Source organism: Phoca vitulina, unplaced genomic scaffold (genome assembly GCF_004348235.1).
Source record: "Phoca vitulina isolate PV1807 unplaced genomic scaffold, GSC_HSeal_1.0 scaffold25, whole genome shotgun sequence".
Lineage (NCBI taxonomy): Eukaryota > Metazoa > Chordata > Mammalia > Carnivora > Phocidae > Phoca > Phoca vitulina.
In genome coordinates this window covers 21167746-21192966 of record NW_022589728.1, presented here as the reverse complement: position 1 = coordinate 21192966, position 25221 = coordinate 21167746, and the positions used below count along the sequence as shown (strand labels likewise).

General features: G+C 36.5%; 1 protein-coding gene and 2 pseudogenes across 1 annotated transcript in view; 1 reads left to right on the top strand and 2 right to left on the bottom strand.

The window, feature by feature from the left end:
* The window catches only part of TRAM1 (translocation associated membrane protein 1), a 31759-nt gene extending 9592 nt beyond the window's left edge, over window positions 1–22167 (top strand). The window contains exons 3-11 of the mRNA XM_032421789.1: window positions 652–773; window positions 898–1014; window positions 2379–2437; window positions 4146–4230; window positions 11159–11229; window positions 11337–11441; window positions 12251–12394; window positions 12740–12900; window positions 20595–22167. Coding sequence (XP_032277680.1) covers window positions 652–773; window positions 898–1014; window positions 2379–2437; window positions 4146–4230; window positions 11159–11229; window positions 11337–11441; window positions 12251–12394; window positions 12740–12900; window positions 20595–20668 — 938 coding nt within the window. The 3' untranslated portion in view covers window positions 20669–22167. The remainder of the gene's footprint in view (window positions 1–651; window positions 774–897; window positions 1015–2378; window positions 2438–4145; window positions 4231–11158; window positions 11230–11336; window positions 11442–12250; window positions 12395–12739; window positions 12901–20594) is intronic.
* LOC116643056 lies at window positions 18316–19283 on the bottom strand (annotated as a pseudogene).
* Window positions 22168–23652: 1485 nt separating the features above from the next.
* LOC116643252 lies at window positions 23653–24716 on the bottom strand (annotated as a pseudogene).
* Between the last annotated feature and the right edge of the window lie 505 nt (window positions 24717–25221).

Below are 25221 nucleotides of genomic sequence, written 5' to 3'. Positions count from 1 at the left end.
TTTGAAATTTGAATATGCCAGAGAACAATAGTGCTTTTTTTCCCAAATAATTTCCATAAATATAAAGCTTGAGAACAATAATTTACAGCAACTCACAAGTATTTGATTAAGATTTGTTTTGCAAAATAGAACAATATCAAGGATTAAAAACAATTTTAAGTAGCAGTTGGCTCTATCTATAGTACTGATAGGTCAAAACTCATTCAAATAGGGGTTAAATCGGTTTTTCTATCAGAATCATAATGAAGTGTCTAGTTTGAAAAGAGGTAGAAAATTTAAGACAGACAGATAGGCTAAGTATAACTTTGATGTAACCTAATCTCTACCTGGGATAATAACAATTTTACAGTCTTCCAAGGATCTGAGTATGGCCTCCCCTTCCCTGTTTTTTGGTCTTTGATGGCTGTAACTAACATGTGTCAAGTCTTTTGTAAGTAATTTCTGAGGCCTTAGATTTCTGGGTAGTTTTCAATTTTCATTGCTCCTAAGACTCAAGATGTCCAAAAGCAAATCACCTATAATGTTTCTATAGAACTTATTTATTAGGTTAGTCTTCTTTTGTTTGTTTCCGTAACTATGTTGTACTTAGTGCTGTTTTTATAATCTTATGTATATTTTTGTGTATGTGTGTTCTTCCTTTTTGGCCTTCAGAAGAACAAGCTACTGAATCAGCATCCCTTTATTACTATGGTATCAAAGATTTGGCTACAGTTTTCTTCTACATGCTAGTGGCGATAATTATTCATGCCATAATTCAAGAGTATGTGTTGGATGTAAGTATACAATCTTAGAAATCTATACTTTATAAAATACTAGTGCTCCATACTTAATGGTAGTCACATATTAAATATGCTTTATAATATCTTTTTAATTACTAATGGTTGTTTTTATTTTTAGAAAATTAACAGGCGAATGCACTTCTCCAAAACGAAACACAGCAAGTTTAATGAATCTGGTCAGCTTAGTGCATTCTACCTTTTTTCTTGTATTTGGGGCACATTCATTCTAATATCTGTAAGTATATACTATGCTTAAATTTTCATTTCTCAAAGTATTTATGTTATATAGCCAGAACAGAAAATGATGTCCTATTTTTAATGCTCATAAGCAAAGCCTGAACCTTAGAAAATCCCTTCTCTATTCTTGTTATCTAGGATTAGGAATTCTTCTGTTGAACTAGTATAAATCAAGTTTCAGTGATAATCAAGCCTCTTTTTTCATTAGTTTTCATACAGCAGAAATTCTAAACTGTGTTTAATGTTTCAGAAAGTGTTACTCATTTTTAGTCAGTCTGAATATTTTTATATCCTGTAGTCATTTGCAGATATCTCTATATTAGCAAAAAGGGTAAAAAGTCAGTGATAACTTTTACTGGGTTATATGAGTTGTAATGTTTCTAGTCATTTCCTCTTTTAAAAACAGTCTGGGTAGTGTCCAAGCAACTTAAAATATTGTGTAACTTTACAGTTAAAGCAATCAAAACCTTTAACTGTATCATTCTAACTAGTGAGGGGGAAGGTAGTATTTACATTAGTATTAGTATTAATAATCTCCGAGTTTATAGCACTCTAGAGTTTACATATTTTTTAGTTTGTTAGGACACAATTTTTTTTTTAATCACCATGTTAGAGATAAATAAACAGGCAAAGTGTACGATAGTTAGTGTTGGAAATAGATTAAAACTCAGTCTTTCCAGGGCTCATGCCCTTTTATGCTGCTGCTTTAATGATACTTTATAAATATATGTAATTTCCGCTTAAAATCTATCGTATAATTTTTTTAAACATAATCGTGTTACATTTCAGTAGGAAAATACTCTTACTAAAGATAAGTCACATGAGAGGTTTTTTGTTTTTGTTTTTTACACATGTGCAGTAATTCTCACTGAATAGATCTGGTTATCCAAGAAAAAGATTTGGGTTAGTGTGTGGACATCATCCTATAAAACTTGGCAGCACCTTAATCCTCCATCTCCTGTCAGGTGCTCCGTCTTTCCCGAAATCCTTCTCTGATCACCCAAGACAAAATTCATCTCTCCCATAGCTGTTGTTGCCTCTGTTATGTACCATTACTGTTTTTTGATTGTTTTATGTTTGTTCACATACATGTATTTTTTACTCTATTGGATTATTGAATTTTGAAGACCAGGAATTATGCTTATTTGACTTCATATCTTTCATAGTGATTTTCAGTTTGCTAAAATAAGCAATTCAACTGAATCAAAAATAACTAAAACAACTAAGAAGTTTAACTTCAGTGGGCTCTTTGGAGTGCCTGATCTGGGAAATTATAAATGTGTAAGAAATGAAAATACTGTCTTATTTTCCAGGAAGTTTGCATTATACTCAATAGGCTAATTTTTATATCTTCTTCCTTAGGAAAACTACATCTCAGACCCAACTATCTTGTGGAGGGCTTATCCCCATAACCTGATGACGTAAGTCATTTTAGCAGGCTTTTCTTAGTTAAGGACCATGGTTGTGTCACTTTTAAGCAGAACCCATTCTTGTCATTCTCTTTAGGACTTTGGCAAATTCATACAATAGGTATGTCGTTGGCAGTCCCTCTGCCGTAAGAAAAAAATTCTCATGCTCTTTTTTCATGTATAATTAATATTTCCAACATGTTCATTAGCTTGAGAAAACTGATTTTAACAATCTTAATTTAGTTCTGGTTTCCCTTCTCCCTCATCCTTTCTCCTCATCAGTTCTCCATCTTCGCTGTACTTTTTGCTCCTTTTCTATGCCCCAGTCTTTTTTTTACTCCTTTCATTTCTTATTCTCTTACACTGTAAACTTCAGGGTAGCGATTGTCTCTTTTTTATCTTTCTAGCCCCCAAGGTTTCTATACAGTCCTATAAAAAAGCTCAGTGTTGCAAAGACATTCAGCTAAATTACTCATTCTTCAAGCCCAGCTCTAGCACGACTATTCCATATTATTTTTCCTTGCTACGTTAGCCTATATTGTCTTTTGCTTTCCTGAATTTGTCATTTTGGTATATAATATTTTAGGTAATATCTCTACATTGTCATGAATGTTCTATAATTGTTCCATTTATGTAAGTCTTATATTGTGCCCATACCCACCAAGACTCTGTGTACCTTGACAGCAAGTAGGAACTGTCTCTTTATATTATATATCCTTCGGTGTGCCAGGCCATATGTAGGTGTTTGTCGCCTAGACAGCATTCAGTAAATGCATTGTGATTTGAGAATTGGAGAAAAAGATACAAAGGAAATAACATGACCATGCATACCTTTGTTTTAAGTCCAGCAATAATACCCACGCTGCTGAGTCATTCTGACTTTTAAAAATGATATTAATTCAGTGAGCTTTTATGCAGTAGGGTTATAAACATCATATTTATATGGGACTATCTCCCCTCTCCCCCCAAAAATTTATTTCCAATTGGTTTTGTGTTTTCAATTTTAGAAGTCTGGAGGAAAAGGGGAAGGGAGAACAAAGAGAAAGCAGGAAGACTGGAGGGGTATAATGTCAAGAGACTAGTGATTCTAGGCTGATGAGCTCTATCTCCTGGGGAACACTTCCATGCCGTATTCCTCTTTCTAATCCTGGTTTGCCTCCATTTATTTGGGGGCTCTCTCAGTATTCCAACCAGGTAGAGTTACCATATTGCCCTAAGAAAAAAGCCAGGGGATATTTTCAGTTGGGATTATACCAATTTCAGGTGATCGTTTATCTAGGCACTTTCGCTTTTGTGTCCATCTTTTTGCCCTTCCTGCTTTCCTTTTGATGAAACCTTAAAGGTCTGTAAGGTGATTCCCTCAAAGTCATGTTCCTTATGTTTTCAGTAGCTAACATGACATACTAATCAGTATTAATGTACTAATAGACAAGGGGGTCTGGTTCCTCCCAGCCAGCGTGCAGGTTGTCAGGGTTCTGCAGATAATGTCTTTGCATCTGTTGTTTAATCCAGAGGAATCAACTGGTGGTGAGAATATTCTAGGGAGACAGGGAAGTGGCTGCTGGGGAGTTGTTAAAGGTGCACAGAGTACTGCAGGGAGACCTGAAATGATAACACGAAGGTGGCTACTTAGTACATCCTGATTTCCAGTGTTTGTTTTTACTTTATTCTTTAAAAATATCATGCTTTAAAAGGTATTTTTTTTTCCTTTCTTGTGCAGATTTCAAATGAAGTTCTTCTACATAGCCCAGTTGGCTTACTGGTTTCATGCTTTTCCTGAACTCTACTTCCAGAAAACCAAAAAAGTAAGCTGGGATTTTGTAATTTTAAAAGTTGCCATTTTTTTCCCTTTTTTTTGAAAAGTCACTCTAAAATTAAACATTTCCTCACATCTCTAACCTCCCTTTTTCTTTCCCACCTCAACTCTTCCCCCATTATTCTCCTACCTCCCCTCTTTCCACAAAGACTAAATATCCTCACGTATTTCTTGAAAAAAACTTTTGTCATATTTTAACTGAGAGTGGACTCTTTTACATTTGACATGTTAATCTCCTGTCTTAAAACTGTATTAGTGGTAATTTTAAATAAAATTTAAACAAATTTCGAAATGTAATATTAGTTTTATATTATTGATATTCTTAGGAGTTTCACAAATGAGACAAAAGGATTAATCAGATTATTCTGCAACTAATAGTTCTGTGTGTTAAGGCCCAGTAAAAAAAATTCAGTATTAAATAAAGTAAGCCATAGTTAAATACTCAGCAGTGAAGCTTCTCCCGAAATGGGAGGAGCATTCTTCTTAGCATCTGAGAAAGATGTTTGTTTGTTTTATTTGAACAAATAACAACTGGAGGAGTACAATATCCTTCTTTCTATTTTACCCTCAGTACTTCTAAAGTCAAACTTTGTGATATCTCAAAGTACACTTTAGTTCCTTTCTTTAACTCCTCTCTCAAACCTATACCACCTCCCTGTTGCTTGAAACTAAATACAGCAGCTCACCTGTGCTCTACGGGGGTTTCGCTGGTTTGTACCACCTCCTCCCTGCTCCCTTTTCCTCTGTGCTCTCCTTGGGCTTCATTCACACTGATATGCTCTAATTTTATGATCCCAGCACATCAGTTCTTTTTCTGGGAATACCGTTAAATTAATCAAACACTCGTATTCCCTTTTTCAGGGAGAGATTATTTTTAAAATCCTTATACAGGAATACAGACAAAACAAGTCTAGTCCTGAGTTGACAACTATTAAAGCTGGGTAGGGCTACATGGGGATTCTTTATACTCTCTATTGGTTGAATATATATTTACATTTGTCCACATTTAAAGCTCCCTTACTTTGAGACGCTTTTCAGGATAGAAGTGTAACATGACCAGTTCATCTCTGCCTTCTCCAAAGCCACACCATTTCTATATGTACTGCAAGTAGCTAATCCAGAGTATAGCTGCCTGACTTACTACTGCTTTGTGTCTGTGGTTTTTGTGTCCTCTGTGTCTGTCATCATTGATGTTGTCTGCTATGATCAGAAAACAGCACCAAATAGAGTTCATATACTGTGGCTTGAAAGTTCTTTTTATGTTGATTTCTTCTTCAAGTGGAGTGTTTTTCTAGTTAAGCTGATTATAAGGATTAGGATGAAGATCCATAAAACCTTTGGCTTAGAACCGTGTTAAGATAAGATCCTTAGGCTCACAATTTCCAGAAGCCCTTCCATATGCAGTAAGCACCTGGTGTGAACCACAGATGTCCTAGAGCTGCACTGCCCAAAACAGAAGCCACTAGCCACATTTAAAGTAATTACAGTTAAAAACAAAATGTACTTTCTTAGTCACACTTAGCCCTATTGCAAGTACTCATTTAGCCACATGTGGCCATACTGTCTGCCATTTTGGATAGCAGAGATAGAGAGCATTTCCATCATTGCAGAAAGTTCTGTTGGGCAGTGTTGCTGAGAACATCATAGTTTCTTAATGTCTTAGTACCGTGGCTCAAATATTTAAAGCTTTCTTCATGCACATATTTGTATACCCATAGACATAATACCTCTGGGCTTCATTATTAATCTGTCTTAGTCATTGACCATGTAAATAAAGAAGGACATTTCAAAGTAATTGTTCATTTTAGTTTTCAAAGTTCTTTCCTTATCAATTCCTGCCAGATGGCATTTCTCCAGAAATGCAATCTAATTTTTATGGAATAATTTGCATAACTTAGAACTTAACTGAAACTATTTTTAACACCTACATATGACAGTCGAAAGTAACTGTTTCAAGTAATTAACATAATTTGAAAGTAACAGCTGCATATGTGTTAAACAGTTTCTTAAAATTTACTCTATGAAAATTATTTTTGGAAGAACTCTTTACTGGAAGAAACTAGTACAGTGATTGTTTTGAACTGATCCTACAGAGAAATGAAGAAAGAAAGGAACACTACTGTTAGTAGCAGTTCAAGAGGTGTGTTAGTCACAAATAACTGTTTCTTTTAAGGAGAATATTTTAAATACATACAATATGTATGCCTCAATATAAACATTATTCCATTTTGCCCATAAGAAGATTCACATGTAATTTCTTAGCTAACTTGAATATGTGGGCTTTCGGAGAAGTCTCAATGAAATATTTAGCCAAATATTTTATTTCTCATATTGTTTATTTAGTTTATTTATACATGCATATAATTGTATATCCTGTGAAGTATTTTAAATTGGAAATAATGCGTTTTTCCCTTACCCCTTCATGGAAGTTATATTCACACTTTCCATATGCAATTTTGTTGTTCATATCTATCATTCATCACTAGAGCCACTTTTTGAATCCTCTCAGTTTTTCCAGAGTACATCATCTTCCACTGATTCCTCTGCTAGGCCCCCTATAAGCACTTAGAAATCACATTGATTGAGGTTTTTAAGGCTATGTATCTTACCCAAACATGTATTTCTTATTCAAAATAATCGATATTGATCCCTATTACATAAGAGTTTTGAAAAGATTTAAATATGAGATGGCTCCATCTGTGGTTTAGGGGAAAATCTTTGCCTTATATTTGGGCATATTTATGATATTAAGTTTGAAATCAATTTTTTTTACAAGTACAGTGTAGTTAAGAAAAGCATTTTGTTATAAGAACAAATTTATTAAAGTATATGGCTGATCTTTTTAATAAAAAGATGTTGGAATAACAACTGAAAATGTCACTTGAAGTTATTTATAATTTTAGAACTTATTTTGATTTAATGTACTATATTTACTAGCTTTTCCATGAAAAATGAGACAATTAGAATTTTAAGTCATCATGCCATGATTTCATTCTTATATTAATTATTTAAACATTAGCATTAAGACTAAGAGACTTTGATAAAGTTATTTTTTTTATTTTTTAAGATTTTCTTTATCTGAGAAAGAGAGTGCACAAGCAGGGGGAGGGAGAGGGACAAGTAGACTCTGCACTAAGCATGGAGCCTGATGCGGGGCTTAATCTCACAAACCTGAGGTCATGACCTGAACTGAAACCAAGAGTGACGCATAACTAACTCAGCCACCCAGGCGCACCTAGAACTTTGATAAAGCTTTTCTAATAACTCATTTTCATTATGTCTTTTTTCCATTCAAGTATAAAAGAATTTTTTTAATCTTTATTTTTTATTTATTTATTTTTGAGAGAGCGTGTGGTGGGGAGGGACAGAAGGGGAGGGAGAGGGACAAGCAGAATGCAGAGCCCCATGTGGGGTCAATCTCCTGATGCTGAGATTATGCCTGAGCCAAAACCAAGAGTCAGACGCTTAACTGACTCAACCACCCAGACGCCCTAAGCAAGAGCTTTTAAAATAGTTCCTACAGCTTTCCAAAGGACAGAGCATCAATCTTTTTCTAAATAGCATTCCCTTCAGCTATATACAAATTGACCAGTGTCTCTAAAGCAATGTTTGTACACTCAAAGCCTAACCAGAGAAAAAGTGAAAATAAATGAGTGACAGACAGGAGTATAATATAATACTACAGAGAGTGATGGAGCTTGTTGTGAACTGGAAAACACATGCTCTATATTAAAGGCATTCCCAAATCCTTTTAAGATTACAAAAGTAATGGGGATGATATAGCATGATTTTTAAAATGAGAAATTTTATCTAGATTTCATTTAGAAAATGGCTGTAATGGCACCCCTGTTCTAAGCCAGACTCCTGACATTCTCCAGTCCTCGTGGGGTGACAGCCCCACAGGCAGGATGCTTATATGTCTGAGGCCAACGACAACCTTGCCCAGCACCATGGTCTCTGGGGTTACACATTTCCGGGGGGTGTGGGGAATGAGGAACGGAGGCGGCTGGGTGAAACTTGGCCATCTGAGCTCACATCTGGCCACATCATAGATCCCAGTTAGGGAGTCAGCATGCCATCCAAGAGCAATGATCACTCTTCTCAAATCTAGTGTCTAGATGAATAAAAAAGTGGCTGAGAGAAAGCTCTTTTGGCTTCTCAAGACATTTTCACACATCATCCTACAATTTTATTATGTAAATAAATGTTTTCTAACAGGAGCCAGAAATGAGGTTTTGCTTATTTGTTTGTTTAAAGATTAACAAACTTCGGGTCACCTAGGGGGCTCTTGGGTTAAGCGTCCAACTCTTGGTTTCAGATCAGGTCATGATCTAAGGGTCCTGGGATCAAGCCCCATGTCAGGCTCCGTGCTCAGTGCAGAGTCTGCTTGAGATTCTCTCCTTCTCCCTCTCTCCCCTCCCCCGACTTGAGTGCTCTCTCTCTTTCTCTCTCTCTCTCTCTCTCGCGCTCTCAAATAAATAAAATATTTTAAAAAGGTATTGCTAGGCATTTGATGGTTATGAAGATGGAAGCCCGTGATAGATGGTATTTTATTCTTCATTATTGGCTCAGTTGGTTGACTACCAAAAAAGGGCAAGGCTAAAATGCAAAGTTGAACCTGAATTTAAGAAAGAAGCTTCAGGGGCACCTGGGTGGCTCAGTTGGTTAACCGGCTGCCTTTGGCTCAGGTCGTGATCCCAGCCCTACATCAGGCTCCTTGCTCAGCCTGCTCCCCCTGCTTGTGCGCTCTCGCTCTCTCTCTCTCTGTGTCAAATAAATAAAATCTTAAAAAAGAAAGAAAAAAGCTTCAACCTCACCTTACCTAATTAGGTTGAGATTTAAGGACAAAAGATAAGAGAAATAGAATAGCTTTCAGAAAAGTAGTTTGTAATTTATAAGTGTTTTTAGATTTGTCAGAAAGGAAAAAAATAGGCAGCTTAGGTTCTCTGTTAAATGATGTATTTTTAAAATTTGTGTTTCTTCTTTAAAATTAAATCTTTTTTTTTTAAGATTTATTTATTTATTTATTTGAGAGAGAGAATGAGATAGAGAGAGCATGAGACGGGGGAGGGTCAGAGGGAGAAGCAGACTCCCTGCTGAGCAGGAAGCCTGATGTGGGACTTGATCCTGGGACTCCAGGATCACGACCTGAGCCGAAGGCAGTCACTTAACCAACTGAGCCACCCAGGCGCCCCAAATTAAATCTTTTTTAACCCCCCCCAAAAATAGTTTTTTTAAATAGTTTTTCCAGCAGTTATTCTAGCAATTAGTTACATTGACTTACACAAGTTTTAATAAAGAGTTTAGTGTTCAATCAGCAATTAAAAAACCGCAAAGCTTTTGTTTTAAGTATCAAGAGTCCCCCTGCTCTCTTTTCTCCTCAGAAATTTGGAGCATAGATTAACATATCTGAAGAATATGGTACTATTTCCCATACCAAGTCACATGCCACTTGCTTTAATTTAAAATATTTTATTAAAATTATAGTTAAGTGTTTTGTTGTGTACTATTCACAATCATGTTGTGCGGTGCCAGTAATATAAAACCACACTTTGGGAAACATCTATATCATGTATATATAGTGACACCTCTATTCATAGCATGTGAAATTGCATTTATACACTGCAGGTGAGCTGTTCTAAAATGATTGTAAGACCAGAAAAAGGTTCCCTTGTGGTTGAATTTCAGCGTATTAGTCTTGATACTGTTCTCCCTCTTTTTTTTTAAGATTTTTATTTGAGGGAGGGAGAGAACATGAGCTAGGAGAGGGGGAGGGGCAGAGGGAGAGGGAGAAACAGACTCCCCACCGAGCAGGGAGCCCAACACGGGACTCGATCCTAGGACCACGAGATCATGACCTGAGCCGAAGGCAGACGCTTAACCGACTGAGCCACCCGGGGCGCCCCTCCCTCTCTCCTTTTGTAAGAAATATTTCATTGGAAGTTTAAAAATTAAGACAGCTTATTTTCAGAGATCCTTCTCTCTCCAATTGGAAGAACCACTGTCAACTTGGTATCATGTCTTGGGTTTTTTCCCTGAGAGTCCCAAAACATAGTAGCATATATAGTACTATTAGGCTGTCTTATGTTCTGCCTTTCTAACACTTGATTTTTGTACCATTCTTACTAGAGAAGAGTTTTCAGTTTCAAAACTATAAGTGTAAAATCTCTACTCTTTCTCCAAAGATTTGGAGAAGTAACTACTGAAATGTAGAAAGAGACGTAGAGGGCCAATAGAGACCTGAACTCAACTGTACTAGATGCCAGAGATGAGTTTAGTGAGCTTCCAGGGGAATACAGTTCAGTCCACTTAATATCAACCCTCCATTTAAAAAATTGCAATTAGCAGCTGTCGTACATGAATAGTACTAACCAGGTTTACTATAGCCTGATACTATATATATATGTCAGGCTACTATAACTATGTTCCATATATACATGGAACACAGCAAAAACCAGAGTAGAAATGAGATGTATATGCATTTCATAAATTAACAAGTGTTTATTGAGTTTAACACTGTCAGTTTTTGTGGGTTTTTTTTTTTTTAAGATTTTATTTATTTATTTGACAGAGAGACACAGTGAGAGAGGGAACACAAGCAGGGGGAGTGGGACAGGGAGAAGCAGGCTTCCCGCCGAGCAGGGAGCCCGATGCGGGGCTCGATCCCAGGACCCTGGGATCATGACCTGAGCCAAAGGCAGACGCTTAACGACTGAGCCACCCAGGCACCCCTAACACTGTCAGTTTTTACAAACATTTGTGACTGCAACTCAAGATGAAAAGCTAGATTTTACATCATAATTTAGTGTGTATGTGTGTGTGAAATCTGTAATAAAATTTTCATGAAACACTACAATATGCTGTACACAGAAATGTTTCAGCATGTTTTAATCTATAATGCATCTCTCTATTTACAGGAAGATATTCCTCGTCAGCTTGTCTACATTGGTCTTTACCTCTTTCACATTGCTGGAGCTTATCTTTTAAAGTAAGTTGGGGTTTTGCTTGGATGTGTAAATGGGACTGGGTAGATAGTGGGTCAATCTGTCTTAATTGATAATTAATCTTTACATTTTAAATTTGTCTTTTTACCAGCTTGAATCATCTAGGACTTGTTCTTCTGGTGCTACATTATTTTGTTGAATTTCTTTTCCACATTTCCCGCCTGTTTTATTTTAGTGACGAAAAGTATCAGAAAGGGTAAGTTGTTTAGCCCTTCTCTTTCTTGTGTAATTGAAGTCAACCTCTATTGCCAGGGTCCATGCTGGGGGCAATTATATCACTCTGTCAGCTGTTAGTAGTAGCTTTAAATAAAATGAAACAATTTTACAATTCAGGTTGATATTTTATTCTCTAAAATGGAGTCTTCTCTTTGTCCTTGCTAGAGAGATGTTACATTGGAACTTGTAATTTTGAAGGTTTTTGGGGTTTATTTTTCTGTTACAATTGCCCTTTTGTTTAATGCATGTTTTTCTTTTGGAGGAAGAGTAATAGGTAGTGATAATAGGAATAGGAAAGAAGAAAACGAAATAATAGATTATATAGCCTAAAAGATATTAAAATATTTCGTTGGGAAAATGGGACTGAAAACAGAATTGGAGCAGTATGACTTGTTACAAAAAAAGAAAGTAAAACTAGGCCTATTAAGTGGGAATTGGGTGTCCTGTTAACAGGACAGCTTTTGTTTTGTCCAGCATTTTTTAAAATTATTCTGTGTACCAGTAGTTTTGAGGATCATTAATTATAGTTATATTAAAAAAAAGATCAGCTAAACAAAAAGTCAATTATTTCTTTACTGGACTTTCTAGAATCTTAAATCTGCTATGTTATATATTTCCAAGAGTGTGATATATAGCATATCCCAAACCTTTTACTTCAGAATCTTTTTTTGCAGAACAATAAGAAATGTTGTTTTAATATGCATTTACTTAGTAGGAATCTGATCCCTATTAGAATCTATTCATATCTTTGTAATTTTATGAATTTGACTTAAGACATTTTTCTTACAGGTTTTCTCTGTGGGCAGTTCTATTTGTTTTGGGAAGACTTCTGACTTTAATTCTTTCAGTACTCACTGTTGGCTTTGGCCTTGCAAGAGCAGAGAATCAGAAACTGGATTTCAGTGCTGGGAACTTCAATGTGTTAGCTGTAAGGTACAGCCAATTTAACATTTTTCTCACTTTGTACTGCTATATAGTATGTATTATCCGTTTATGATGTAGATCATCTTAAAAAAATAAAGAGACAAATACGGGGGGGAACACATTCATTTGATTTCAAACCTGCTGCAGTTGCGTATGTCTGAATTGAAATTCTAAGGGTTTTCTTTGAATTTAGAGATTAACTATTAATGGGATAATTGTTTATTAACATCATCTTGTCACCAGTGGGAATTTAGCACCAAGATTATAATCCTGTCAGTGCAAGATAGAACACTGCATTCGATGGCATTGCTTTGATATACTCTGATTTTTGTTTATTAACCTTAATATCCTCAGAATTGCTGTCCTGGCATCCATTTGCATTACCCAAGCATTCATGATGTGGAAGTTCATTAATTTTCAGCTTCGGAGGTGGAGGGAACATTCTACTTTTCAGGCACCTGCTGTGAAGAAGAAACCAACAGTGACTAAAGGCAGGTCTTCTAGAAAAGGAACAGGTTTGTATTCAGTAAGCAGTGGAAAAGCTGAAGTAGAAAACATTCAAAAAAAAAATGTTGTGGGGTCTTATTCTAAACTTAATTAAAATTTAAAAAAAATTTTTTTATTTGAGAGAGAACGAAGGAGCACTGTGCACATGAGCAGGGGAAGGAGCAGAGGGGGAGGGAGAGGGACAAGCAGACTCTGGGCTGAGCACAGAGCCCAACACGGGGTTCGATCTCACGACCCTGAGATCATGACCTGAGCCAAAACCAAGAGTCAGACACTCAACTGACTGAGCCACCCAGGTGCCCTTAAAATCCTATAAGGAAAATTTTAATTCTGTTTTTAGCAAAATCAGAGGCAAAGTAAAACTTAACCCATTCAACAGTTTGTTGATTCCCTGGGTCAGTTATTCCCCAAAAGCTGTCCACTAAATTTCTCTCTCCCAAGTTTTCCCCTAGACCAGTGTATATGGGCCGTTTTAGTCGTGAATAATTAACCCAGCAAGCGGTAGTGTGTGCTTTCAAGCATCTTACTCATATTTAAAAAACAAAACCTCTTTACAGCCCCTCCCCATCTTAGTTCCAAGTAGAACAGCATTTTCTATAACTTTTGATTGCTTGATCCTTCATCTTTGAGCCTGCATCTACCCTCTTTTCTTCTTCTGGCTTTTGACTGAAAATGCATTGACATTGCAGTACTTTTTTCAACTAGTATTTGGTGTTTATAATAGGAATTGTAACATAGGAGTTCATTTTTAAAAATATATCAACTCTGGTTTGCTCCTTAAAAGTCTTCATATTTGATAGTTTATGTCCTCCAGCCCTGTCCTATTCAAGCTTGTCTCAGCAACTCTTGGGCCTTTGCATTTCATATAAATTTTAGTACATCTTGATCAATTTCCACCCCCCCCCCAAAAAAAAACTCTTGCTGGGATATTAGATTGGAATTACATTGAATCTATAGATCATTTAGGGAGAAATGAGCATTTCAGCCCATGAATATGGTATATACTTCCATTTACCTAGATTATCTTTAACTTCTTTCAATATTTATTTAATAACCATTTTGTTGGGATCTAAATCACATACCATAAGGTTCACCCTTTAAAGTATATGGCTCAGGGGCGCCTGGATGGCTCAGTCGTTGGGTGTCTGCCTTCGGCTCGGGTCGTGATCCCAGAGTCCTGGGATCGAATCCCCACATCGGGCTCCCTGCTTGGCAGGAAGCCTGCTTCTCCCTCTCCCACTCCCCCTGCTTGTGTTCCTGCTCTCTCTGTCTCTCTCTGTCAAATGAATAAATAAAATCTTAAAAAAATAAATAAATAAAGTATATGGCTCAGTGGTTTTTAAGTATATTCACAAAGTGTGTGAGCCACTAATTCAAGAACATTTTTATCTCCCCAAGAAACCCAATGCCCACTAGCAGTCATTTCCTATCCTTTCCTTCCCCCTGCCTCTGGCAGCCACTTACCTATTTTCTGTCTCTCTGGATTGGCCTTTTCTGGACATTTCATATAAATGGAATCATATAAATTGTGATCTTTTGCAACTGGTTTCTTTCACTTAGCTTATACTTAAGGTTCATACATGTTGTAGCAAATACCAATACTTGATTCCTTTTTATGGCCAAGTACTATTCCATTGTGTGGATATACCAGATTGTTTATCCACTTACTAATTGCATTTGGGTTGTTTCCACTCTTTTGCTGCTGTAAACATTTATGTACAAGTTTTTTTTTTGAACACCTGTTTTTGCTCTCTTGGGTATATACCTAGGAATGGAATGGCTAGGTAAAACGGTGATTGTATATTTAACATTTGCGGGAGGAACCGCTAAAAGTGGCTGCACCATTTTACATTCATTGTTTTTACATATGATATCCAGTTGTCCCCTGCAGCATTTGTTGAAAAGACTAACCTTTCTCTATTGTGTTGTCCTGATACCCTTGTTGAAAATCAGTTGATCAAGTGCTTCCAGGGCAGAATAAATAACTTGTTTTCGGTGGGGAGAGGAAATCAGTTGATCAAAAAGTAGAAATTTATTTTTGGACTCTCAATTCTGTTTTTGCCTATTCTTTTTTTTTTTTAATTTTATTTTATTGTTATGTTAATCACCATACATTACATCATTAGTTTTTGATGTAGTGTTCCATGATTCATTGTTTGTGTATAACACCCAGTGCTCCATTCAATACGTGCCCTCTTTAATACCCATCACCAGGCTAACCCACCCCCCCTCCCCTCTACAACCCTCAGTTTGTTTCTCAGAGTCCAGTCTCTCATGGTTCATTATGCCTATTCTTATGCCAGTACCACACTGTCTTGATTACTGTTGCTTTCTAGTTTGTTTTGAAATCAGGAAATGTGAGTCCTCCATTTTGTTCTTTTTCATTCTTTGGTTATTCTGGGTCCTTTGAACTTCCATATGAATTTTAGGATCAGCTTGTCAGTTTCTGCAAAAGCCAGCTGGGCTTTTGATATGGATTATTTTGAATCTGTCGATTCCCTTGAAAAATAGGAACATGGATGTCCTTCCATTTATTTGGGTCTTCTTTCATTTCTTTTAGTTAAATTTTGTAGTTATCTGTGTATGAGTCTTGCACTTCTTTTTATTCCTAAGTATTTTATTCTTATTGATGATATTGTAAATAGAATTGTCTTCTTAATTTCTTTTTTGGATTGTTTATTGCCAGTATATAGAAATATAATTGATTTTTCCATATTGATCTTTTATCCTGCAACATCGCTGAACTTTTTAGGGTTATTATTTAGTAGTGGGGTTTTTGTGTGAATTCCTTTGCATTTTCAGTATGCAGGACCATGTCATCTGCAGATGGAAATAGTTTTACTTCTTCCTGTCTAATCTGGATGATTTTTATTTCATTTTCTTGCCGAATTGCCCTGCCTAGAACCTCCAAAACAATGTTGAGCGGAAGTGGTGGGAGCAGACATCCTCATCTTGTTCCTGATATTATGAGGAAAGCATCTAGTCCTTTACCATTAAGTATGATGTTACCTGTGGGTTTTCCTAAATGCCTTTATCAGCTTAAGGAAGTTCCCTTCTATTTCTGGTTTATTAGTATCTTTATCATGAAAGGATGTTAGATTTTGTCACTTGCTTTTTCAGTATCTACTGAAATCATCAAATGATTTCTGTCCTTCATTTTATTGATATCATGTATTACTATTTTTTTTAAAGATTTTGTAATTACTTGACAGAGAGAGAGAACACAGGCAGGAGGGAGGGGCAGAGGGAGAGGGAGAAGCAGACTCCCCGCTGAGCAGGGAGCCCGATGCGGGAGCGGGACTCGATCCCAGGACCCTGAGATCATGACCTGAGCTGAAGGCACTTAACCCACTGAGCCACCCAGGCGCCCGATATCATGTATTACTATTAATTGATTTTTGAATGTTAAGCCAACAATGCATTCCTGGAATAAATCCCATTTGGTCATGTTATATAATCCTCTTTAGATGTTGTTTGATTTGATTTGTTAGTATTTTATTGAGCATTTTTATGTCTGTATTCATAAAGGATATTGATGTGTATTTTTTGGTAATATATATTATTTTCAAATGTAAAACCAATCTTGCATTTCTGACATAAATTCAAGTTGATGATGATAATTCATCACTTTTAGTAGATTGGTGTTTTCAGTATTTTTTTAGAATTTTTGCACCTGTGTTCATATAAAAGATTGGCCTCTAATTAGCCTGGTTTTGTTTTTGTAATGTTCTTATCAGATCTTGGTGTCAGGGTTATGGTGGCTTTATAAATAAAAGTATTGGGCAGTTTTATCTTTTGTGTGATGTCAGCATTATTTCTTACTTAAATGTTTGGAAGAATCTACCAGTGAGGCCACCTAACCTAGAATCTTCTCTAGGGGAGGATATTTTACCTATAGATTTACATTCTTTAATAGATAATAGGATTATTCAGATTTTTATTCCTTATTGTGTCTCTTTTGGAAAGTTGTGTTTGTCAAGCAATTTTTTCATTTCATCTAACTTTGCAAGTGCATTGGTAAAATTATAATATCCTCTTACTCATTTGTGTAGAATAGTGGTATTTTTTATTTCCTGTTAGTAATTTATGCCCTTCTCTCTTTTTTTTTTTTCCCCATTTGCCAAGAACTAACATTTGTGGGCTTTTTTGTTGATTTTCTTAGTCATATCATTGATTTTTGTTCCTATTTCCCTTTCTTTGGGCTTGATTTGCTGTTTTGTTATTTGTGGTTTACCTTCTTCAGATGGATCTTTACATCATTGATTTTCTGCCCATCTCGTGAATTACTTAAAATTAAAGGCAAACTTCCCTTTATTTGAATTGCTTTAATTGAATTTCATAGATTTTGATATGTCTTTTTCATTATCATTCACTTCAGGATATTATAATTCCAATCTGATTTCTTTGACCCATGGATCAATCATTTATTAATGCATCGTTTAATTTACAACTACTTGGGCATTTTCTAGTTTTCTTTTTGTTACTGATTTTAGCTTAATTCCTTTATGGTTAAAGAACATATTCTGAATGATTTCAGTTCTTTGGAATTTGTTAGACTTTCATTATGGCTCAGCATGTGTTCAGTTTTGGTAAATGTTCCATTTAGACTTCAAAAGAATGTGTTTTCTGAATTTCTTGGGTTTTATGTTGTATATCAGGTCAGATTTGTTGTATTGTTCAATCTGTATCTTTACTGATTTGGTAAGAGTTCTGTTTGTTCAGTCAGTTACTGCAGGAGATACCACTTTTCCTTGTAGCTTACCAGTTTTTGCTTTCAATATTTTGAAGATGTATTATAGGTATATCAAAATTCAGGGTTGTTATAAATTCCTGTTGAATTTATCCTTTCCTTTTATTGAATATCCGTCTTCATCTCTAGTAAATGTCTGAATTTACTACTATAGCTACACCAGCTTTCTTTTGGTAAAATGTTATGGTGTATCTTTTTCTATATTTTTCTACTTTAAACCTTTCTTTATCCTTAAATATAAATTGCATCTCTTGTCAGCAGCATATAATTGGATTTAATTGTCTGATAATTATTGTCTTTGTTTTTGGAATTATACTGATGTGCCTGGGTATGATTTTCTTTGTATTTATCCTATTCTCTGTCATATAGAGCTTCCTGAATCTTGGCTTGGCTTCTTTTATCATTTTTGGAAAATTCTTGACCATAATTTCTTCAAATATTCTTCTACCCCATTCTCTTTCTCCTGTCTTTCTGGGACTCCAATATATGTTTTAAACCCTTTTTACCCTGTCCATGCTTTTCTGCATTTTTCATCCCTTTTTTTTTTCTGAGTTTCAATCTAAATATTTTTTCTATTTCATTGATTTCTTCTGTTGTGCCTAATCTGCTATTAAATTCATTTATTAAGTCTATATTTTCAGTTACTGTATTTTCCAGTTCTAGAATTAAAGATTTTAGTTCTCATGAAATTCTCCATCTTTTCATTTATTTTTATTACTCATTGTTCTTTTAATGTCCCTGTCTGATAACTCCAGATGTGGATCAGCTGAGGATCTTTTCTTTTCTCTTTTCTTTTTCTTTTCTTTTCCTTTCTTTTCAACAGTAAACACCTTTATTACATGAGTTGAAGATAGGAGGGAAGATGATTTATTTGCTTTCTGGACCTTGATTTTCCTCAAATAGAACCCCAGTTTCTTGCCCTCTAGCACATAGCCCTCTGCTCAGCCACACTGACCTCGTCTTCAAGCAATGCACCCAAGAGGCCTGCTCTGGTAGAACTGCTCCTCCAAAAGACTGCTCATTGTTGCTTGCTTTTTCCTTTCATTATATTTCTTCTGAATTTTCTTTGATTCTTTTTTGTTTAAAATCTCTTCCTCCTCAGGAGTCAACTTAACCCCCTTCTTGCAGCCCAGAAGTGGTACATAGTGGGAATCATACCATTGTCAGGATGGTGTGCTGTCAATGAGCACAGTACAGTTCCTCACCAGGGCCTTTGTGGACTACTAATTCATTGTTGGATCCTTTACAGACAGTATCAGTAATGCCTCTTCGGCGCTTCCAACACTCACAGCACCAGAAGTTCCCACACCCAGCCTCAAGGCAGGGTACTCTTACTGCCTCCCTAGATTGGGACTGTGTGTATGGGGCAGAGCATCCCAGCTCATACTTCTGCTTCTTGTGGAAGGGCTTTCTCTTGCCCCTGGTCTTGCAGGGCTTGTGCCAGTTATCCCAACAGATGCCCATCACTTGGTGCTGGCTGAAAAGAACGAAGCTCTGTTCCTGATACATTTTTTTCTCTTAGTTTTTAGTCATTTGGTCTTGCTTTCCGGGATGCCTGGCAATTTTTTAATTGAATACTGGACGTTTTATGGTAAAAATGTGTGTAGGTTCTAGACGAGTTTATAGAGGCTCTGGATTGAATATGGGTAGATCATTCTATCCTGTCAAAACTGATCTATTCCCGGGGCGCCTGGGTGGCTCAGTCGTTAAGTGTCTGCCTTCGGCTCAGGTCATGGTCCCAGGGTCCTGGGATCGAGCCCCGCATCGGGCTCTCTGCTCAGCGGCAAGCCTGCTTCTTCTTCTTCCACTCCCCCTGCTTGTGTTCCCTCTCTCGCTGTGTCTCTCTCTGTCAAATAAATAAATAAAATCTTTAAAAAAAAAGAAAAAAAAAAACTGATCTATTCCCAGTTTGCCCTCATTCCTAGAACATCAACCATTTGTACAGTCTGTCTTCTCTGACAGACTCTGGATTCAGATTTTTTTCTTGCTGTCATTATGAGACTAAGCAGTTCTCTGTTTAGCTTTGTACTTGCATAGGAGTTGCTTGCTGCTTGATTTCTCTGAGTCTTGCTTTGTGTGTGCACATTCAGTAATTGTCACATACCTTATGGGAGAAATACACAGAGCAGCCTTCGGGGTTTTTTTTTTTCCTTCAAACAGGCATTTTTGTATTCCAACTTTTATGGATATTTTTGGAGGGAGGGTTAGTCTAACAATAATTACAGATCAATCGATCGATTGATGGATATCTCCATCATAACTTGAAGAAGGCAGCCATAGTACACTCCTAAACATAAGAGTTATCCTGAACACTGACTTTATGTCTTTTAAAGAAACATAACCCCAGGAACTTTGTTTACAGACAAATGTGAAAAGGTTCTTTATTGCTACCAAAAGTACTGCTCTTAAGACTACTATTTTAAAATTCTTCTCATTGTTTTTTAGAGTTTTCTGTCTTCTATCACTTTTTTCTGCTTTCAATAGTAATTGCTTTATTTTTTACTGAGATGCAATTGACAGTTACTTTTTTAAAAATGTGCTACTTTTAGGGGCACCTGGGTGGCTCAGTTGGTTAAGCATCTGACTCAGGGTTTTGGCTCAGGTCATGATCTCACAGTTGTGGGATCAAGGCCCATGTCAGGCTCGGTGCTCAGGGCAGAGTCTGCTTCAGATTCTCTCTCCCTCTCGCTCACACACTCACTCTCTCTCAAATAAATAAAATCTTTAAAAAATTTGCTACTTTTAGTTCATTGTGTTTAACATGTTACCAGGTTTTATGATTGGTTAAATACTAGTAAAGGTCTATTACTGCTAAATAAGTTTTACCTAAGGGCATGCAGATATTTATTGGGTTTTTAAATTTTCTTTTCTGAAGGTACTTTTATGTATAAATATGATACTATTTGCATTTCTTTATAAAAGAGAGTAATACTGATTCTTTTCTCTTTTCAGAAAATGGTGTAAATGGAACAGTAACTTCAAATGGAGCAGACTCTCCCCGTAATAGAAAAGAGAAATCTTCATAATGAATTATAATCTAATTGATTAATGTCCCCAAAGAAATCTGCTTTTTACTATATCTTTCAGCACTAGAGATTTTTTCTGTCCTTAAAAATACAGTTTGTGCTCTTTGATTCTTGCTATTGTACTGTTTCATGCATTTTTTTAAAGGGCATTTGAGGGAAGGATGATTCCTATGAGTGAGAAAAATATTTTAGCTTAGACTAAGCTACCTGCCTTCAAAATAGTTTAGGGACCACCACCATATTTTATTTTGTTTTTTATCTTTGAACGTTTTTCTAATGATTTGGAGAGATAACTATTTACAAAAATTCTACATATCAGTGGTAAAATTTCTTGCTCTCACCAATTTTTTATATTAGCAAGATGGCCTGTTCCAGCAAGGTCATATTTTTTAAGTTATCTTTCAGGGTAAAATGGAAATACTATAAAGTTGGAAGTAAAACTTTAATATGTTTTCAGTGTTCTCTAATTTTTAGGAATTTTTGTAGTCTTTACACCTGGGAAAAAAGATTTGTAAATTCACTAAAATAATTGTGTGCTTTATTTTATAGGTAATGGTTGTTAATGTTACATCCCCATTTAAAAAAAAGAAAACATACGCTTGGTTACGATGTGTGGAGATTTATTGCCATATATATTGAATCAAAATATATGAACGTAAAAGTACCTGTGAAGTATAATCTTTCTTGTGCATTTTCAACACTTGTAAACTGGAAATCAGAAAATTAAATATTTACCATAAAGAAGCAAATCTGACTATAGCCCTTTTTGATATGTTTATTAATAATGATTCTTAATGGGGCTTGTTATAAGGTCAATATGCACAGCATCTTAGAAAAATATTGTTTAACCTTGCAAACCCTTTTTAAAAATAATGCCTACTTGATTTATATCTATAAAAAGAATGTTGGGTAATTATATTTGGAAAACATTTACTGCACTAATCTTAAAGAAATTGAAAATTCAGTTGGATAAATAGTCTTAAAAAAGACAGTGCTTTATGTTATAACTATAGCTTTGGTCCCATCTTTAATTGAGAAGCATTTATCTGTATAAAACATATTTTTGGATAAATATATATATATATTTGTATCTCTACAGAAAGGCTCTAAAAAACATTTGAGTAAAACATTTGGTTCCCTTTTCTATAATTATCCTTAAAACTTCTTACAGCTGTATTGGGTTTTTTGTTGTCTTCACAGTACCTATACTGCTCCTTTTGGTGTTCACATCTTGTTCTCCATTTCTCACTTTTGTCACCAGCTCATGTTTGTGCCATTTTTAGTATAAAAGTTGCAGGCTTGTTAGGTCTGCAGTTTAATAAGTTGCCATGCTGCTAGAAAGTTGTGCTTTTCTATTTCCAGCTGTTTACTTCCTGGAAAAAGTAGTAGCTCTCTGTAGCATCATGGAGTTTCAGTGGAACCAAATTTTTGCCATTAAAAACTGGCATTATATTGAACTATACATTGAGAAGTCAATCAAAATAAAATTTTTACTTTCACAAGCTGTATCCTGGACGTTTTCTTTATTGTTAGCAAGTTTTTATGCTATCTTAAGACATAATCTCATTAAAACGTACCATGTTTAAAGAGTATACTCTTGATAGACATTTAGAATAGCCTTTCCCAAAAAAGTGTTCTGCAAAAAAAGAGGATTAGTTTCATATAATTTCTGAGAGCTACTGAAGGGGGGGGGGGGGGAAATGGTTAATAACCAAATTCAGAGACTACTGAGTTTCTTTACTACAGGACTGTTCAACCCTTTATATGCAAATATGCTTCCTGATCCACCAAGAATGTTTGCAATGGGGATATAACATGCAGTGTTTCCCATCTCTTTGGGCTGTGGAAACTTCTTTCTATGGAATTACTTAACAGCATTGTGTTCTACACCATACCATACCATAAGTTTGGGAAAAGGGAAGAAAAAAGCACTTTGTACGTAGCTAAAACTTTATAGGCACACATATATACACAAGTATAATTGTAAATTATATAAGCTCTAGATCCCCTCACCCCAAATGCCCTCAGGAAAGCCTCCAGATCTTGCAGAGTGTGTCACCGTCACCCGGCCTCAGGTCAGCTTTGAAGCCTGATGGCAGCATGTAGGACCATGAGCCAGGACAACTGTCAGATTCATTGAGTAAACTTGAACTAGTTGCTTTGCCATTTTGGGAGTCAGTGTTTGCCTCTATAAAATGCCTTTTTGCTTGCATTTTAGAATATGGTTGTGGGTGGTCCAGGTGGACTATTCTGGAACAAAAGCCCTAAGTGCATTCTTCTAAAATTCAGTAATTCTACACAGTCAAAATCAGAACTAATCCTGAAGCAGAGCTTGTGTAGATGAAGAAATGGGAGAGAGAAATTTTTTGTTGCACATTTTGTTAGCAGTAGCCATTGACATCTTGTGTCTACAAGATGTTTCCAAATGTTTTCACTGAAAACTAGTTCTACTGCCTGCCTACATACGGACAACAATAAAAATTGTTTTTAAGAAGTGATAGTTACATTGATCACCTGTTTGCATTTTTTTCTCATAATTTTATTCGAAGCATTGCTATTTGGTTTTTCTTAACTCTCTTAAGCACCAAATTTTAATATCTAAGTCAATTTTTTGGGAAACACCATCCAGAACTTCCCTCCAGAACAAAACGATGTTCATGCCTCCAAACGACCAAATTTGAAGTCTGCCAAAACAAAAACAGCCCACACACAAAAAAAGTAACAAAAATCACATTCTAGGGGTTCCTTGCATTTACCAGCCTTTGCTTATGCTGTCTAATCATCCTTCAGCTGACTTTTTAAAAAAGTAACACCCTACCTCATCAAAATATACTTTTCCATTTGCTTTTTTTAAATTAAAAATAATTTAAAAAAGAAAACTTGAATTCACAACTGCCTGACTCATTTCAGTGTCATGTACAGCATATGAAGGTTAGGAGGGCTATTTGCAGCACACATGATTAGGGGATACTGGTCTTCAAGGTTCAGCTTTCTTGCAAACTGTAAAATACCCACAATTCCAAGTGTGACAGAAGAGACGACCTCTGAGAATCCCACAGGACAATACAGGCGCCCAAGCTGTTCATGGAGTGACAGGGCTTCTGTCAAATTGACACAGCTGCCCTGTGTCATGTATTTCCCATCCTGTTTCAGTACTTCCATTGAGAGGTCAAGAATCAGTCTGAGAAACTTCCATGTGGAATCTTCTGGAGATGTAGAGATTGGAACTGCTATCAAATCATTTATCACATCATCAAACTCTCTTCAGCCCTAGAATACAGTCTTCTGTTAGGACCTGAGAGCAGTCTCCTTTAAGATTGTCTCAGTCGTCGCCACATGTTTTTCGCATGTATTTCTTACATCCATCGACCACCATTTTGTCAATCTCTACCACAGTGACCATCTTTGGTTTCAGTTTGACACTTTCACATAATATGCCCCCATCTCCGCCCCTGGAATCAGTGCGTCTTTGCCTCTATAGTCTTTTCCACTGCCACGATAGCCTGGGTATACCCACATCACTCTCCGCCAGATTAACATCCCCGCCAAGATGAGAATATTCCCAAATTGCTTCGAGTGTAGAATTTTAATGCTCTGATAAGGTGAATCTTCATCATACACCACTTCATCTATGTCATACTCAACCAGGCAACCATTATCAGTGTGGGTCAGTATCTGTCCATGGCCCCTCCTCAAACAATGGGCGGTAATCGCTTCCCCCACCCAATACTGTCCTCAGTTCTTTCATTCTTCTACTTTGTTCAAAAGACGGTCAACTTCTTGGCCTTGTAAATCACCATCATAACTCTGAAGGCCCAACACCACCAATCCATGTGGGTAAATGCTCAAATTGGCAAAGCTGCCATTTTTGTTTATGTAGGTCGCTAAATAACCATGGTCTTGCCAGCTGTGTAGACTCTGTCATCCCTTGCTCCTGGAAAATGGACTGGAGACCTTTTAGAATGGTCTCACCATAAGCTTTGATGCTGAGCATGAAGTTGAGCGTGCTGAGTCATGCTGTTGCAAGAGTGAGGCAAGGCCCTGCCATGCCTGGGGGAGGTGGCCGCAGGAGACTGGGAGGCTGCAGGACAGGCTGCAGCCAGTGGGGAGTGTCCACCTATTTACATTTTTAAAGGAGTGGCTTCAAAAGTAATCCTGGGGGGGGGGAAATTCTAGGGTAATGCTTAAACAGATGGTTCTCTCCAAAGATCACCCTTGTTGTGACAGGTGATTCAGTTAGAAGTCATCTACTATAAAAATTTCAACACAAGACAGGTTTGGGAATTTCAAAGCAGCCATTAACAAGCATTAGTTGGGAAAATGAAAGACTAGTAACCCAGGTCATGAAAAGAGTGAATGGGGTTGGACTAAGTCTCTAGGCGCTTTAGAAACCCTGGGTATAGGGGCGCCTGGGTGGCTCAGATGGTTAAGCATCTGCCTTCGTCTCAGGTCATGATCCCCAGGGTTCTGGGATCCAGCCCCACGTCAGGCTCCTGGCTCAGCGGAGAGCCTGCTTCTCCCTCTCCCTCTGCCTCTCCCCCTGCTCATGCTCT